A 16,716-nucleotide genomic window follows, 5' to 3' on the forward strand; every position below is an offset into this window, starting at 1 on the left:
AAACTAGAATATGCATATAATTGTTTGATTTGGATAGAAAACACCCTAAAGTTTCTAAAACTGTTTGAATGGTGTCTGTGAGTATAACAGAACTCATATGGCAGGCCAAAACCTGAGAAGATTCTGTACAGGAAGTGCCCTCTCTGACCATTTCTTGGCCTTCTATACCATCTTTATCGAAAACAGAGGATCTCTGCTGTAACGTGACATTTTCTAAGGCTCCCATAGTTTCTCAGAAGGCGCCAGAACGTTGAATGATGACTTTGCAGCCCCTGGCTGAAAAACAGTAGCGCATTTGGATAGTGGTCGATCTGAGAACAATGAGACGGGTTCGCGCGTGCACGTGAAGAGTCCATTTTACATTTTCAGTTTTTGAACGAAAAAGACATCTCCCGGTCGGAATATTATCGACATTTTACGAGAAAAATCGCATAAAAATTGATTTTAAACAGCGTTTGACATGCTTCGAAGTACGGTAATGGAATATTTTGAATTTTTTTGTCACGACATGCGTCCGCGCGTCACCGTTCGGATAGTGTCTTGAACGCAAGAACAAAACAGAGGATATTTGAACATAACTATGGATTATTTTGAACCAAAACAACATTTGTGGATGAAGTAGAAGTCCTGGGAGTGCATTCTGACGAAGAACAGCAAAGGTAGTCCAATTTTTCTTATAGTAATTCTGAGTTTAGTGAACGCCAAACTTGGTGGGTGTCAAATTAGCTAGCCCGTGATGGCGAGCTATCTACTCAGAATATTGCAAAATGTGCTTTTGCTGAAAAGCTATTTTAAAATCTGACACCGCGATTGCACCGGAAGTTTTCGGTATGTTTGCTAGTTCTGAACGTCACATGCTAATGTAAAAAGCTGGTTTTTGATATAAATATGAACTTGATTGAACAAAACATGCATGTATTGTATAACATAATGTCCTAGGAGTGTCATCTGATGAAGATCATCAAAGGTTAGTGCTGCATTTAGCTGTGGTTTTGGTTTTTGTGACATTATATGCTAGCTTGAAAAATGGGTGTGTGATTATTTCTGGCTGGGTACTCTCCTGACATAATCTAATGTTTTGCTTTCGTTGTAAAGCCTTTTTGAAATCGGACAATGTGGTTAGATTAACGAGAGTCTTGTCTTTAAAATGGTGTAAAATAGTCATATGTTTGAGAAATTGAAGTAATAGCATTTCTAAGGTATTTGAATATCGCGCCACTCGATTCCACTGGCTGTTGACTAGGTCCAGAGAGGTTAAAACAGTTGCAAAGTTTAATGGCTATGATAGTGTCACGGGTGTCGTAGGGACTGGACCAAAACGCAGCGGGAACGAGTAAACTCATCTTCTTATCTTATTAAAGAAGGAAAACAAAAGAAACACGTATACAAAAGCAACAAACGACACTAAACAGTCCCGTCAGGTGCACGAACAGGAAACAACTACCCACAAAACCCATAGAAAAACACCCCTACTAAATAGGACCTTCAATTAGAGGCAACGAGGAACAGCTGCCTCCAATTGAAGGTCAAAACAATAAACTAGACATAGAAATAGAAAAACTAGAAAATAGAACATAGAAATACAAAACATAGAACACTACCCAAAAAACCCCGACAACACAAAACAAACACACCCCTGCCACGTCCTGGCCAAACTACAATAACAAATAACCCCTTATACAGGTCAGGACGTGACAGATAGGATACAACTGAGGATGGATCAACAACATAGTAGTTACTCCACAATACTAACCTAATTGACAGAGTAAAAAGAAGAAAGCCTGTACAGAATACAAATATTCCAAAACATGTATCCTGTTTGCAACAATGCACTAAAGTAATACTGCAAATAATGTGGCAAAGCAATTCACTTTTTGTCCTGAATCCAAAGTGTAACGTTCGTGGCAAATCCAATCCAACACATTACTGCGAACCACTCTCCATATTTTCAAGCATAGTGGTGGCTGCATCATGTTATGGGTATGCTTGAAATCATAAAGGACTAGGGAGTTTTTTCAGGACAAAAAAGAAACGGAATGGAGCAAAGCACAGGCAAAATCTTAGAGGAAAACCAGGTTCAGTCTACTTTCCACCAGACACTGGGAGATTAATTCAACTTTCAGCAGGACAATAACCTAAATTGGAGTGGCTTACGAAGAAGACAGTGAATGTTCCTGAGTGGCCAACTTACATTTTTGACTTACAGTACCAGTCAAAGGTTTGGACACACCTACTCATTCAAGGGTTTTTCTTTATTTTTACTATTTTCTACTTTGTAGAATAATAGTGAAGACATCAAAACCATGAAATAACACATATGGAATAATGTAGTAACCAAATAAGTGTTAAACAAATTAAAATATATTTTATATTTGAGACTCTTCAAAGTAGCCACCCTTTGCCTTGATGACAGATTTGCACACTCTTGGCATTCTCTCAACCAGCTTCATGAGGTAGTCACCTGGAATGCATTTCAATTAACAGGTGTGCCTTGTTAAACGTTCATTTGTGGAATTTCTTTCCTTCTTAATACGTTTGAGCTAATCAGTTGTGTTGTGACAAGGTAGGGGTGGTATACAGAAGATAGCTCTATTTGATAAAAGACCAAGTCCATTTATGGCAAGAACAGCTCAAATAAGCAAAGAGAAACGACAGTCCATAATTACTTGAAGACATGAAGGTCAGTCAATGCGAAACATTTCAAGAACTTTGAAAGTTTCTTCAAGTGCAGTTGCAAAAACCATCAAGCGCTATGATGAAACTGTCTCTCATGAGGCCCGCCACAGGAAAGGAAGTCCCAGAGTTTCCACTGCTCAGAGGATAAGTTCATTTGAGTTAACTGCACCTCAGATTGCAGCCCAAATAAATGCTTCACAGAGTTCAAGTAACAGACACATCTCAACATCAACTGTTCAGAGGAGACTGCATGAATCAGATCTTAATGGTAGAATTGCTGCAAAGAAACCACTACTAGAGGACACCAATAATAAGAAGAGACTTGCTTGGGCCAAGAAACACGAGCAATGGACATTAGACCGGTGGAAATCTGTCCTTTGGTCTGATGAGTCCAAATTTGAGATTTTTGGTTCCAACCTCCGTGTCTTTGAGAGACACATAGTAGGTGAACGGATGATCTCCGCATATGTGGTTCCCACCATGAAGCATAGAGGAGGTGTGATGGTGTGGGGATACATTGCTGGTGACACTGACTGTGATTTATTTATAATTCAAGGCACACTTAACCAGCATGCCTACCACAGCACTCTGCAGAGATACACCATCCCATCTGGTTTGCGCTTAGTGGGACTATCATTTGTTTTTCAACAGGACAATGACCCTAAACACACCTCCAGGCTGTGTAAGGGCTATTAGGAAAGTGATGGAGTGCTGCATCAGATGACCCGTCCTCCACAATCACCCGACCTCAACCCAATTGAGATGGTCTGGGATGAGTTGGACCGCAGAGTGAAGGAAAAGCAGCCAATGTGGGAACTTCTTCAAGACTGTTGGAAAAGCATTCCTCACGAAGCTGGTTGAGAGAATGCTAAGAGTGTGCAAAGCTGTCATCAAGGCAAAGGGTGGCTACTTTGAAGAATCTCAAATATAAAATATATTTTCATTTGTTTAACACTTTTTTGGTTACTACATGATTCCATATGTGTTATTTCATAGTTTTGGATGTCTTCACTACTATTCTACAATGTAGAAAATAGTAAAAAGAAAAACCCTTGAATGAGTAGGTGTGTACAAACTTTTGACTGGTACTGTAAATCTACTTGAAAATCTAAGGCAATACCTGAAAATGGTTGTCTAGCAATGATCAACAACCAATTTGACAGAGCTTGAAGAATTTTTTAAATAATAAATCGTCAAATGTTGCACAATCTAGTTGTGGAAAGGTCTTAGAGACTTATTCAGAAAGACTCACAGCTGTAACTGCTGCCAAAGGTGATTCTACACAGTATTGATTCAAGGGTGTGAATACTTATGTAACTAGCGCCTAACAGTGCAGCAAATGTCAAACAACTACACAAATAATAAATAATCAAAAACTAGAAACAAGAAATCAAGAATGTCAGAACTAATTAAATTAACAACCCAAATAACACTGTATCTGTAATCCAAATGCAATATATGCGTATATACATGTTTATAAAATTAATACATGTATGTGGTGATAAGTGCACTGTATACTTTATTTTTGCTTGCTCTGGGCATCTGCATGCTCCTATTTAATGGATGCTATCATGACAGTTTCAAACCAAATATTCTTACAGCTGTTACAGGTTTTGGTTTTTCCATTTATGTTTTGGGGTTGGACTTTAGCACGTACAGCTCGTTAGCACGTAGGGCGCACCGATTGGTGTCACATCATTGGTCAGTATGTGTTACACCTGTGCAGGTTGCCATCTGGTTAGTGGGAAGGTGTTTCACTTTGGCTGCCCCAGAGCTCTAGTTGTCTTGATCGATGCGGAGGGTTAACACCTTTAGTTGGCCCTTCGTTTTTTGGTTTCTAGACAAACAATCCTTTATCTGATTTCCCTGATTTTGTTTTGCACCATCTTTTTTATTTGCTTCCTGTGTTTAAGTTTGGAGTGGGTTTTATTTTGTTTGCCTCTTCTTGGGCAAATTTAGTGGGTGCTCATGGTGGCTGTCTTTTAAGTTCTAGTTGTTGCTAGTCAACTTTAGTGGATATCCCCATGAGTGTCTTTCAGAACCCCTCCTAAAACCCCACCTGTTAGTTTTGGTTGTTGGTCAGATTCTTCTGTTTGAGTGACATTTTTGGTTTTCTTGCTGGGGAACGTAACAAAACGTAACACAGCATCAAAATAAACAGGCAACACAATTAGAATGCTCACCACTTATTGAGGCGTAGGCCTTCTTCAATAAAGTGATCCGACGAGGTGCTAAGAGGGAGACAAATTTAATGTCATTTTTATATTATTACTACACTAGTAATATAAAACAAACAGTTGGGCCTGACAAAGAATATTTCCTATCCAATTATGCTCTTTAATTGGAAATTCATAAATATGAATTGAATATGCCAGAAATATAGTGTTTACCTGGTTTAGGGATGAGCCCTTGGAAAGGTCTGCAAGAGACAAAGCTGTAATCTTAACATCAGTAAACCAAATACCAGGGAGAAAAGAAAAGTAGCAGTATTTTGTCCACTGAGGGTCGGTAGTTGAGTAGCCCTGCCGTATGCCTTATTTTCACAATCCCATGAAAAAGTGAAGGAGAACTACCCACCTGGTGATGGTGAAGCAGATCTTGTCAGCCACCGCCAAGATCCTCTCCAGGTTTTGCGAGCCAAAGGTACACGGTTTCCTGAAAGGGATGCCAGGGGGCAGGCCCTCGATGATCACTGAGCCCGGGTTGCTCTTGATCCTCTTGTAAGGCACCTGGACCGGGTATTTTATGCCAAGTGCCTCCCCATACTTCCTGTTGAACAGGTCCTGGACCTGCTCTCTCAGGGTGTTGGCAAGGTCGATCCTGGACAGCTTGGCCTCTAAGCTATCTGTTAACAGAACCACATGACTATATCAGATGAATGGATAAGTTTAATTTATTTCATAATATACACATTTTCAGCTTTTGGTATTTTATTAGGATCCCCATTAGCTGTTGCAATAGCAGCTGCTACTCTTCCTGGGGTCCACACAAAACATGAAACATGACATAATACAGAACATTAATAGACAAGAACAGCTCAAGGACAGAACTACATCAATTAAAAAATAAATTTAAAAAGGCACACATTGCCTACATATCAATACATACACACAAACTCTTTAGGTCAAATAGGGGAGAGGCATTGTGCCGTGAGGTGTTGCTTTATCTGTTTTTTGAAAGCAGGTTTGCTGTTCATTTGAGCAACACATTAATGACAAAGAAATTATCAGTCTATAATTTTAATGGTAGGTTTCTTTGAACAGTGAGAGACAGAATAACAACAAAAAAATCCAGAAAAACGCATGTCTGGCTCCCAGGTGTCTTATATACAGGTAACGAGCTGAGATTAGGAGCACACTCTTAAAGGGAGTGCTCCTAATCTCAGCTTGTTACCTGTATAAAAGACACCTGTCCACAGAAGCAATCAATCAGATTCCAAACTCTCCACCATGGCCAAGCCCAAAGAGCTCTCCAAGGATGTCAGGGACAAGATTGTAGACCTACACAAGGCTGGAATGGGCTACAAGACCATCGCCAAGCAGCTTGGTGAGAAGGTGACAACAGTTGGTGCGATGATTCGCAAATGGAAGAAACACAAAAGAACTGTCAATCTCCCTCGGCCTGGGGCTCCATGTAAGATTTCACCTCGTGGAGTTGCAATGATCATGAGAACGGTGAGGAATCAGCCCAGAACTACACGGGAGGATCTTGTCAATGATCTCAAGGCAGCTGGGACCATAGTCACCAAGAAAAAAATTGGTAACACACTACGCCGTGAAGGACTGAAATCCTGCAGCGCCCGCATGGTCCCCCTGCTCAAGAAAGCACATATACATGCCCGTCTGAAGTTTGCCAATGAACATCTGAATGATTCAGAGAACAACTGGGTGAAAGTGTTGTGGTCAGATGAGACCAAAATGGAGCTCTTCGGCATCAACTCAACTCGCCGTGTTTGGAGGAGGAGGAATGCTGCCTATGACCCCAAGAACACCATCCCCACCGTCAAACATGGAGGTGGAAACATTATGCTTTGGGGGTGTTTGTCTGCTAAGGGGACAGGACAACTTCACCGCATCAAAGGGATGATGGACGGGGCCATGTACCGTCAAATCTTGGGTGAGATCCTCCTTCCCTCAGCCAGGGCATTGAAAATGGGTCGTGGATGGGTATTCCAGCATGACAATGACCCAAAACACATGGCCAAGGCAACAAAGGAGTGGCTCAAGAAGAAGCACATTAAGGTCCTGGAGTGGCCAAGCCAGTCTCCAGACCTTAATCCCATAGAAAATCTGTGGAGGGAGCTGAAGGTTCGAGTTGCCAAACGTCAGCTTCGAAACCTTAATGACTTGGAGAAGATCTGCAAAGAGGAGTGGGACAAAATCCCTCCTGAGATGTGTGCAAACCTGGTGGCCAACTACAAGAAACGTCTGACCTCTGTGATTGCCAACAAGGGTTTTGCCACCAAGTACTAAGTCATGTTTTGCAGAGGGGTCAAATACTTATTTCCCTCATTAAAATGCAAATCAATTTATAACATTTTTGACATGCGTTTTAAAAAAATAACATTTTTTTATGTTATTCTGTCTCTCAATGTTCAAATAAACCTATCATTAAAATGATAGACTGATCATTTCTTTGTCAGTGGGCAAACGTACAAATCAGCAGGGGATCAAATACTTTTTTCCCTCACTGTATCACCCCTCTGATTACAATGAACAGCAAGATGTGCCGCTCTGTTCTGGGCCAGCTGCAGCTGAACTAGGTCTTTCCATGCTGCACTCGACCATAAAACTAGACAATAATCAAGATAAGACACAACTAGAGCCTGCAGAACTTGCTTTGTATATGTTATTTATATATATTTTTTCTATATGTTTTGGCCATGACAGTTTAAGGTAACGCCAAGTAATTTAGTCTCCTCAACTTGTTCAACAGCCACACCATTCATTGCCAGATTCAGCTGGGGTCTAGTACTTAGAGAGTGATTTGTATCAAATTCAATGCTCTTAGTTTTAGAGTTCAGGACCAGTTTATTACTGGACACCCATTCCAAAACAGACTGCAACTCTTTGTTAAGGGTTTCAGTGACTTCATTAGCTGTGGTTGCTGATGCGTATATGTTTAATCATCAGCATACATGGACACACATGCTGTGTTTAATGCCAGTGGCAGGTCATTGGTAGAAAATAGTAGAGGGCCTAGAGAGCTGCCCTGCGGTACACCACACTATACATGTTTGACATTATAGAAGCTTCCATTAAATAAAACCCTATGAGTTCTATTAGATAGATAGCTCTGAATCCACGATATGGCAGAGGTTGAAAAGCCATAACACATACATTTATTCAACAACAGGTTATGGTCAATAATATCAAAGGCTGCACTGAAATCTAACAGTACAGCTCCCACAATCTTCTTATTATTAATTTACTTCAACCAATCATCAGTCATTTGTCAGTGCAGTACATGTTGAGTGCCCTTCTCTATAAGCATGCATTAATTTGTTTACAGAGAAATATAATTGCATTTGGTCAAACACAATTCTTTTCAACAGTTTGCTAAGAGCTGGCAGCAAGCTTATAGGTCTGCTGTTAGAATCAGTAAAGGCCGCTTTACCACTCTTGGGTAGTGGAATTACTTTGGCTTCCCTCCAGGCCTGAGGACAAATACTTTCCTCTTGGCTCAGATTAAAAATAAGACAGATAGGAGTGGCTATAGAGTCAGCTACCATCCTCAGTAGCTTTCCATCTAAGTTGTCAATGCCAGGAGGTTTATCATTATTGATCGTTAACAATAATTTCCCCACCTTTCCACACTAACTTTACAAAATTCAAACTTGCAATGCTTTTCTTTCATCATTAGTTTTTTTATGCATGCGCACAATGGCTCACTTTTCGTTGTTGGCATTTCCTGCCTAAGTTTGCCCACTTTGCCAATGGCAACATCAAATGGTTTTGTGATAAAAAAGCCATCTGACTAAAAGATGGAGTTGAATTTGTCTTTCTGCCCATAATTTTATTTGAAGTACTCAAGTTTTTTTCCATCATTGATCTTGGCTTCATAATACATTTTCTTCTTCTTTTTGTTGAGTTTAGACATATAATTTCTCAATTTTCAGTAAGTAAGTCAGTCAGATGTGCAGCCAGACTTTTTAGCCACTCCTACAGTTTTTCAATTCCTCATCAATCCACGAAGCCTTAACAATTCTAACAGTCAGTTTCTTAACAGGTGCATGTTTATCAATAATTGGAAGAAGCAATTTCATAAATTCCTCAAGTGCAGCATCTGGATGCTCCTTATTAATCACATCAGACCAACAAATATTCTTTACATCATCCACATAAGAGTGACTGCAAAATCTTTTACACTATTTTAGGCCCAGCTTTTGGAACTTTGGCTTTCCTGGATATAGCCACAATATTGTGATCACTCTATCCAATGGGTACAGATACAGCTTTAGCAGTGGTGTAAAGTACTTAAGTAAAAATACTTGAAAGTTCTACTTAAGTAGTTTTTGCAGCTATCTGTACTTTACTATTTATATTTTTGACAACTTTTACTTTTACTTCACTACATTCCTAAAGAAAATGAAGTACTTTGTACTCCATACAGTTTCCCTGACACCAAAAAGTACTTGTTACATTTTGAATGCTTAGCAGGACAGAAAATGGTCTAATTCGCACACTTATCAAGAGAACATCCCTGGTCATCCCTACTTCCTCTGATCTGGCGGACTTACTAAACACAAATGATTTGTTTTTAAATGATGTCTGTGTGTTGGAGTGTGACCCTGGCTATCAGTAAAAAAAAAAAATGTTTAAATGTTGCTGTCTGGTTTTGCTCAATATAAGGAATTTTAGATTATTCATACTTTTACTTTTGATACTTAAGTATATTTTAGCAACTACATTTACTTTTGATGCTTCAGTATATTTAAAACCAAATACATTTAGACTTTTACTCAAGTAGTATTTTACTGGGTGACTTTCACTTTTATTTTAGTCATTTTCTATTAAGGTATCTTTACTTTTACTCAAGTATGACAATTTAGTACTTTTCCACCACTGAGCTTTAGAACAAAGTTCTACATTATTAGTAAAAATGTGATCAATACATGTGGATGATCTTGTTCCTGTAGTGTTTGTAAACACCCTGGATGATTAATAACCTGAACGAGATTACAGGCACTGGTTACAGTGAGAAGTTTCCTCTTGAGCGGACAGCTTGATGAAAACCAGTCACTATTCAGGTCCCCAAGAAAGTAGACCTCCCAGTTTACATCACATACGCTATTAAGCATTTGACACATATTATTTAGATACTGACTGTTAGCACTTGGTGGCCTATAGCCACAGCCCAAAAGAAAAGGCTTTAGATGTGCCAAGTAAACCTGCAACCACAACACTTCAATAACACTTGACATAAGATATTTTCTAAGCATTACAGGCATATGGCTCTGAATATATACAGCAACACCTCCCCCATAAACATTCCTGTATCTTCTATAGATAGCTTGAAGCTGAATTGCAGCATTTAAATAGCACTTCTCTTGTTTTTAAGTGAACAAGCAAGAGGAAAAACAAATCCTAATCAGGACTCCATAAGTACTCGACTATGTATTGCTCAAAGTATTGGAGGGCAAAGTAATCTACTGATATTGGCTCAAGTATTTGTTCTCTGTCACGTGGCAAGGGCAAGGGTCACTATGGCAAGGGTCATTTGCCATAGTAGAATGGTCAGGGTGTGGCAGGGGGGTTGTTTTGTGTGTTTTGGTTTTTTTTGTTTCTAGGGGAATTTGTTCTAGTTTTCTATTTCTATGTTTCGTTTTCCATGTTTGGCCGAGTATGGTTTCCAATAGGAGGTAGGTGTCTTTCGTTGTCTCTGATTGGAAGCCATACTTAGGCAGCCTGTTTTCCTTTGGGTTTTGTGGGTGGTTACTTTCCGTTTAGTTGTTGTACCTGACGGAACTGTTAAGCGTTTGTTATTTTGTTGTTTGAAGTGCATTCATTAAAATCTAAAGATGAGCACTATACACGCTGCGCCTTGGTCTAATCCTTTCGACGACTGTGACAGTCTCCCTGTTACCTGAGAAGCCTGGTCTCTTCGAATCGGCCCCTGCATCTTCTGTCAAAGCATCTTTGGAGTCTAGGTCTGTGGAAAAAATATATCAGCAGAGTTGTCTAAACTTGCAGTGAATACATCCAGTTCACCAGACCTATCTAAAAGCCACATTGAAAAATATGGATCCTAACCACTGGTTCCACCGTGGAATTACCAGTTAATTCTAATTAATTACAGCGTTAATAATATTTAATTACTGAGTCAATTGTAATTCTATGCGCTCAACATTTGTAGGCTAAGGGTTGCTTAAAGATTTGCTCACTGGGGTAATGGACAATCATGCCCCAGTAATTTATTTTTACAAATGTATTTACTGAGCGATAATGTAAACACCCATTCTTCCAAACAAGCTATTGTCCAATAGATTGATGATCATATTCTGAGCAAAAAAAATGCTATTTTAATCTACAAAGCTGTAAGTAGAGGAGGTGTTAACTTCTTAAGGACAGACGTTCCGCTAGCTATTTTACACCATTTTAGAGACAAGACTCTCGTTAATCTAATCACATTGTCCGATTTCAAAAAGGCTTTACAGCGAAAGCAAAACATTAGATTATGTCAGGAGAGAACCCTGCCAAAAATAATCACAGCCATTTTCAAAGCAAGCATATATGTCACAAAAACCCAAACCACAGCTAAATGCAGCACTAACCTTTGATGATCTTCATCAGATGACACTCCTAGGACATTATGTTATACAATACATGCATGTTTTGTTCAATCAAGTTCATATTTATATCAAAAACCAGCTTTTTACATTAGCATGTGATGTTCAGAACTAGCATATCCACCGCAAACTTCCGGTGAATTTACTAAATTACTCATGATAAACGTTCACAAAAAACATAACAATTATTTTAAGAATTATAGATACAGAACTCCTTTATGCAATCGCGGTGTCAGATTTTAAAATAGCTTTTCGGCGAAAGCACATTTTGCAATATTCTGAGTACATAGCCCGGCCATCACGGCTAGCTATTTTGACACCCACCAAGTTTGGGACAACCTAAACTCAGAATTACTATTAGAAAAATTGGATTACCTTTGCTGTTCTTCGTCAGAATGCACTCCCAGGACTTCTATGTCACGCCCTGACCAGTATAGGGGTTATTTGTTATTGTAGTTTGGTCAGGACGTGGCAGGGGGTATTTGGTTTATGTGGTTCGGGGTGTGTGTCTATGTAGAGGGGTGTTTGATTTATGTATTCCGGGGTTTTTGGGCACTGTTCTATGTTAGTGTATTTCTATGTTCTGTCTAGTCTAGTCTATTTATATGTTTAGTTTATTGGGGTTGGACCTTCAATTGGAAGCAGCTGGTTATCGTTGCTTCTGATTGAAGGTCCTATAATTAGGAGTTTGTTTCATGGGGGGCTTTTTTTGTGGGAGATTGTGCTGTGTATAGCTTTGTGCCTTACCGGCCTGTTATTCGTTGTTGTGTTTTTTTGTGTACTTGTTTGTTTTGGTTTACCTTCTTTGTCCATTTAATAAAAGAAGATGAGTGCACATATTCCTGCTGCATTTTGGTCCACTCTACCCTACAACAACCGTGACAGAATCTCCCACCACAAATGGACCAAGCAGCGGGGTAAGGAGCATGAGGAAGAAGGATGGACATGGGCGGAGATGGGCATGGGCATTTCCAGGGCTATGGAGGAGTTAAGGGAGCCCGAGAGGCAGCCCCAATAAAAAAAAAATGGGGGGGCACACGGGTAGTTTGGCTGGGCGAGGATTAAGCCCCAAGCCAAATCCCCGTGCTTTTTTTAGGCAACATATGACTGGACAGGTCCCGTGCTTAGGGGTAATGCGTACTGTGGCAAGGCCAAGTATTTTCAGGCCGGTGTGCGCAGTGCCAGCGCCCCGCATTTGCCAGGGGGAAGTGGGCACTCAGCCAGTACGGGCGGTGCCAGTCCTGCGCTCGAGACCGCCAGTGTGCCTCTACGGTCCAGTGTTTCCCGCTCCTCGCACTAGCCTTGAAGTGCGTGTCTCCAGTCTGATACCTCCAGTACCAGCACCACACACTAGGCTTCCAGTGCGTCAGCCCAGTCCAACTCGTCCTGTTCCTGCTCCCCGCACTAGCCCTGAGGTGCGTGTCCCCAGTCTGGTACCTCCACTACCAGCCCCACGCACTAGGCTTCCAGTGCATCAGCTCAGTCCCGAGCTTCCGACGACAGCGCCCCGTCCAGAGTGTCCGACGACAGCGCCCCGTCCAGAGTGTCCGACGACAGCGCCCCGTCCAGAGTATCCAGCAACAGTATATAGTCCGGAACCGAGTGAGACGGCCTACAGCCCGGAACCGAGTGAGTCGGCCTACAGCCCGGAACCGAGTGAGTCGGCCTACAGCCCGAAACCGAGTGAGTCGGCCTACAGCCCGGAACCGAGTGAGTCGGCCTACAGCCCGGAACCGAGTGAGTCGGCCTACAGCCCGGAACCGAGTGAGTCGGCCTACAGTCCAGAGCTCCCAGAGCCCAGTCCAGGGTCTTCAGTGACTGGCCTCAGGCAGAGGTATGCAGTGGGGGTGGTTTGGTCCGGGAGGGGATTAAGGCCTGAGCCTAAGCCACCTCCACTGTAGGAGGTTTGGGGAGGGGGGGGGTGTAGCACAGGAGCCGTCAGTGACGGCAGCCACCCTCCCTTTAGTTTAGGGGATTTATTTTTATTTTTGTTTTGGGGTGATTTTTGTTTTATTTGTGTGAGGTGCATCCGGGGTCTGCACCTTTGGGGAGGGGGTACTGTCACATCCTGACCAGTATAGGGGTTATTTGTTATTGTAGTTTGGTCAGGACGTGGCAGGGGGTATTTGGTTTATGTGGTTCAGGGTGTGTGTCTATGTAGAGGGGTGTTTGATTTATGTATTCCGGGGTTTTTGGGCACTGTTCTATGTTAGTGTATTTCTATGTTCTGTCTAGTCTATTTCTATGTTTAATTTATTGGGGTTGGACCTTCAATTGGAAGCAGCTGGTTATCGTTGCTTCTGATTGAAGGTCCTATAATTAGGAGTTTGTTTTCATGGGTTTTTTGTGGGAGATTGTACTGTGTATAGCTTTGTGCCTTACCGGCCTGTTATTCGTCGTTGTGTTTTTTGTGAACGTGTTTGTTTTGGTTTACCTTTGTCCATTTAATAAAAGATGAGTGCACATATTCCTGTTGCGTTTTGGTCCATTCTACCCTACGACAACCGTGACATTCTACTTCAACAACAAATGTTGTTTTGGTTCCAAATAATCCATAGTTATATCCAAATACCTCCGTTTTGTTCGCGCGTTCAGGTCACTATCCGAAGGGTGACGCGCGAGCACATTTCGTGAGAAAACATTTCAAAATATTCCATTACCGTACTTCGAAGCATGTCAAACGCTGTTTAAAATCAATTTTTATGCTATTTTTCTCATAAACTAGCGATAATATTCCAACCGGGCGACATTGTGTTCATTCAAAGGCTGAAAGAGAAAAATTGAGAATTCTCGTGAATGCGCCACTCAGTCTCACTGTTCCCAGGCTGACCACTAACAAATTCTCCTGCTGTTTTTCGCCCAGAGACAGAAGACACCCCATTCCACTTTCTGGCGCCTTCTGAGAGCCAATGGAGCCTTAGAAAATGTCACGTTACAGCACAGATGCTGTATTTTCGATAGAGATGCTACAGAAGGACAACAAATAGTCAGACAGGGCACTTCCTGTATGGAATCTTCTCAGGTTTTGGCCTGCCGTATGAGTTCTGTTATACTCACAGACACCATTCAAACAGTTTTAGAAACTTTAGAGTGTTTTATATCCAAATCTACTAATTATATGCATATTCTAGTTCCTGGCAGGAGTAGTAACCAGATTAAATCGGGAATTTTTTTTATCCGGCCGTGAAAATACTGCCCCCTATCCCAAACAGGTTAAACCTATTGAAGCCATTACCCAATGGTAAATCAATTTTTTACTTTGCTATGCTGCTCCCCAGATAGCAGCTCCACTGAAATACAGTGGCAAGAAAAAGTATGTTAACCCCTTGTAATTACCTGGATATCTGCTTAAATTGGTTATCAAATTTGATCTGATCTTCATCTCAGTCACAACAATAAACAAAAATAGTGTGCTTAATCTAATAACACACAAATTATTGTATTTTTCTTGTCGATATTGAATACACCATTTAAAGATTCACAGTGTAGGTTGAAAAAAGTATGTGAACCCCTAGGCTAATGACTTCTCCAAAAGCTAATTGGAGTCAGGAGTCAGCTAACCTGGAGCCCAATCAATGAGACAAAATTTGAATTTGCTATTCACAAGAAGCATTACCTGATGTGAACAAAAGAGATTTCAGATGACCTAAGATTAAGAATTGTTGACTTGCATAAATCTGGAAAGGGTTACAAAAGTATCTCTAAAAGCCTTGATGTTCATAAGTCCGCGGTAAGACAAACTGTCTATAAATGGAGAAAGTTCAGCACTGTTGCTACTCTCCCTAGGAGTGGCCATCCTGCAAAGATGACTGCAAGAGCACAGCACAGAACGCTCAAGGCGGTTAAGAAGAATCCTAGAGTGTCAGCTAAAGACTTAGAGAAATCTCTGGAACATGCTAACATCTCTGTTGACAAGTCTACGATACGTAAAACACTAAACAAGGATGGTGTTCATGGGAGGACACCACAGATGAAGCCACTGCTGTCTAAAAAAAACATTGCTGCACATCTGAAGTTTGCAAAAGTGCACCTGGATGTTCCACAGCGCTACTGGCAAAATATTCTGTGGAAAGATGAAACTACAGTTGAGTTGTTTGGAAGGAAGACACAACACTATGTGTGGAGAAAAAAAGGTACAGCACACCAACATCAATATCTCATCCCAACTGTAAAGTATGGTGGAGGGAGCATCATGGTTTGGGGCTGCTTTGATGCCTCAGGGCCTGGACAGCTTGCTATAGGCTATGGAAAAATGAATTCCCATGTTTATCAAGACATTTTGTAGGAGAATGTAAGGCTATCTGTCCGCCAATTTAAGCTCAACAGAAATTGGGTGATGCAACAGGACAACGACCCAAAACACTGAAATAAATCAACAACAGAATGGCTTCAACACAATACATTTTTCCTTCTGGAGTGGCCCAGTCAGAGTCCTGACCTCAAACCCATTCACACCAGACATCCCAAGAATATTGCTGTACTGAAACAGTTTTGTAAAAAGGAATGGTCCAAAATTCCTCCTGACCGTTGTGCAGGTCTGATCCGCAACTACAGAAAACGTTTGGTTGAGGTTATTGCTGCCAAAGTAGGGTCAACCAGTTATTAAATCCAAGTGTTCACATACTTTTTCCACCCTGCACTGTGAATGTTTACACAGTGTGTTCAGTAAAGACATGAAAACATATCATTGTTTGTGTGTTATTAGTTTAAGCAGACTGTGTTTATCTATTGTTGTGACCTAGATGAAGTTCAGATCAAATTTCATGACCAATTTATGCAGAAATCCAGGTATTTCCAAAGGGTTCACATACTTTTTCTTGCCATGCTACATATTTAACTGGTCACTGGAAAAGGGGACATTTCCAAATGTATAGAAGCATGCTAATCCCGAAAACAGCAAAGAACCCATTCCTGCCAATAGTCAACCAATCAGTCTACTCCCTTCACTCAGTAAGATATTGGAGGGTATTTTGAGTAGACAAATATGGGAGTATATGGAAAAGAATGATCTGATCACAGCCAATCAGCATGCTTATCGCAAAAACCATTCCACTACCACTGCATTGGTTGACATGACTGACCAGTGGCTCAATGCTATGGATAATGGCAGGTTTGTTGATTTACTATTTTTAGATTTTTGTGTAGCATTTGATTTAGTGGCTCATTAAATAATTTAGACAAAATTATTGCATTATGGGTTTAAGGAGGCAGCATTGAATTGGGTACAGTCATATCTAACTGACAGGAAACAA

At 40.9% G+C, this 16,716-nt stretch overlaps 1 protein-coding gene across 4 annotated transcripts in view; it reads right to left on the reverse strand.

Moving 5' to 3' along the window:
* gtf2ird1 (GTF2I repeat domain containing 1) overlaps nucleotides 1–16,716 on the reverse strand; it is a 53,287-nt gene that overhangs the window by 5,313 nt on the left and 31,258 nt on the right. For 3 of the 4 annotated variants that reach the window (XM_045717292.1, XM_014197864.2, XM_014197865.2), the window contains 4 exons: nucleotides 10,762–10,827; nucleotides 5,254–5,521; nucleotides 5,067–5,095; nucleotides 4,860–4,907 (listed from right to left, as the gene is read on the reverse strand). In XM_045717292.1, the coding sequence (XP_045573248.1) occupies nucleotides 4,860–4,907; nucleotides 5,067–5,095; nucleotides 5,254–5,521; nucleotides 10,762–10,827 (411 nt within the window). The remainder of the gene's footprint in view (nucleotides 1–4,859; nucleotides 4,908–5,066; nucleotides 5,096–5,253; nucleotides 5,522–10,761; nucleotides 10,828–16,716) is intronic. The other variant, XM_045717293.1, reaches the window with a different exon arrangement.

This window comes from Salmo salar, chromosome ssa04 (genome assembly GCF_905237065.1).
Source record: "Salmo salar chromosome ssa04, Ssal_v3.1, whole genome shotgun sequence".
Lineage (NCBI taxonomy): Eukaryota > Metazoa > Chordata > Actinopteri > Salmoniformes > Salmonidae > Salmo > Salmo salar.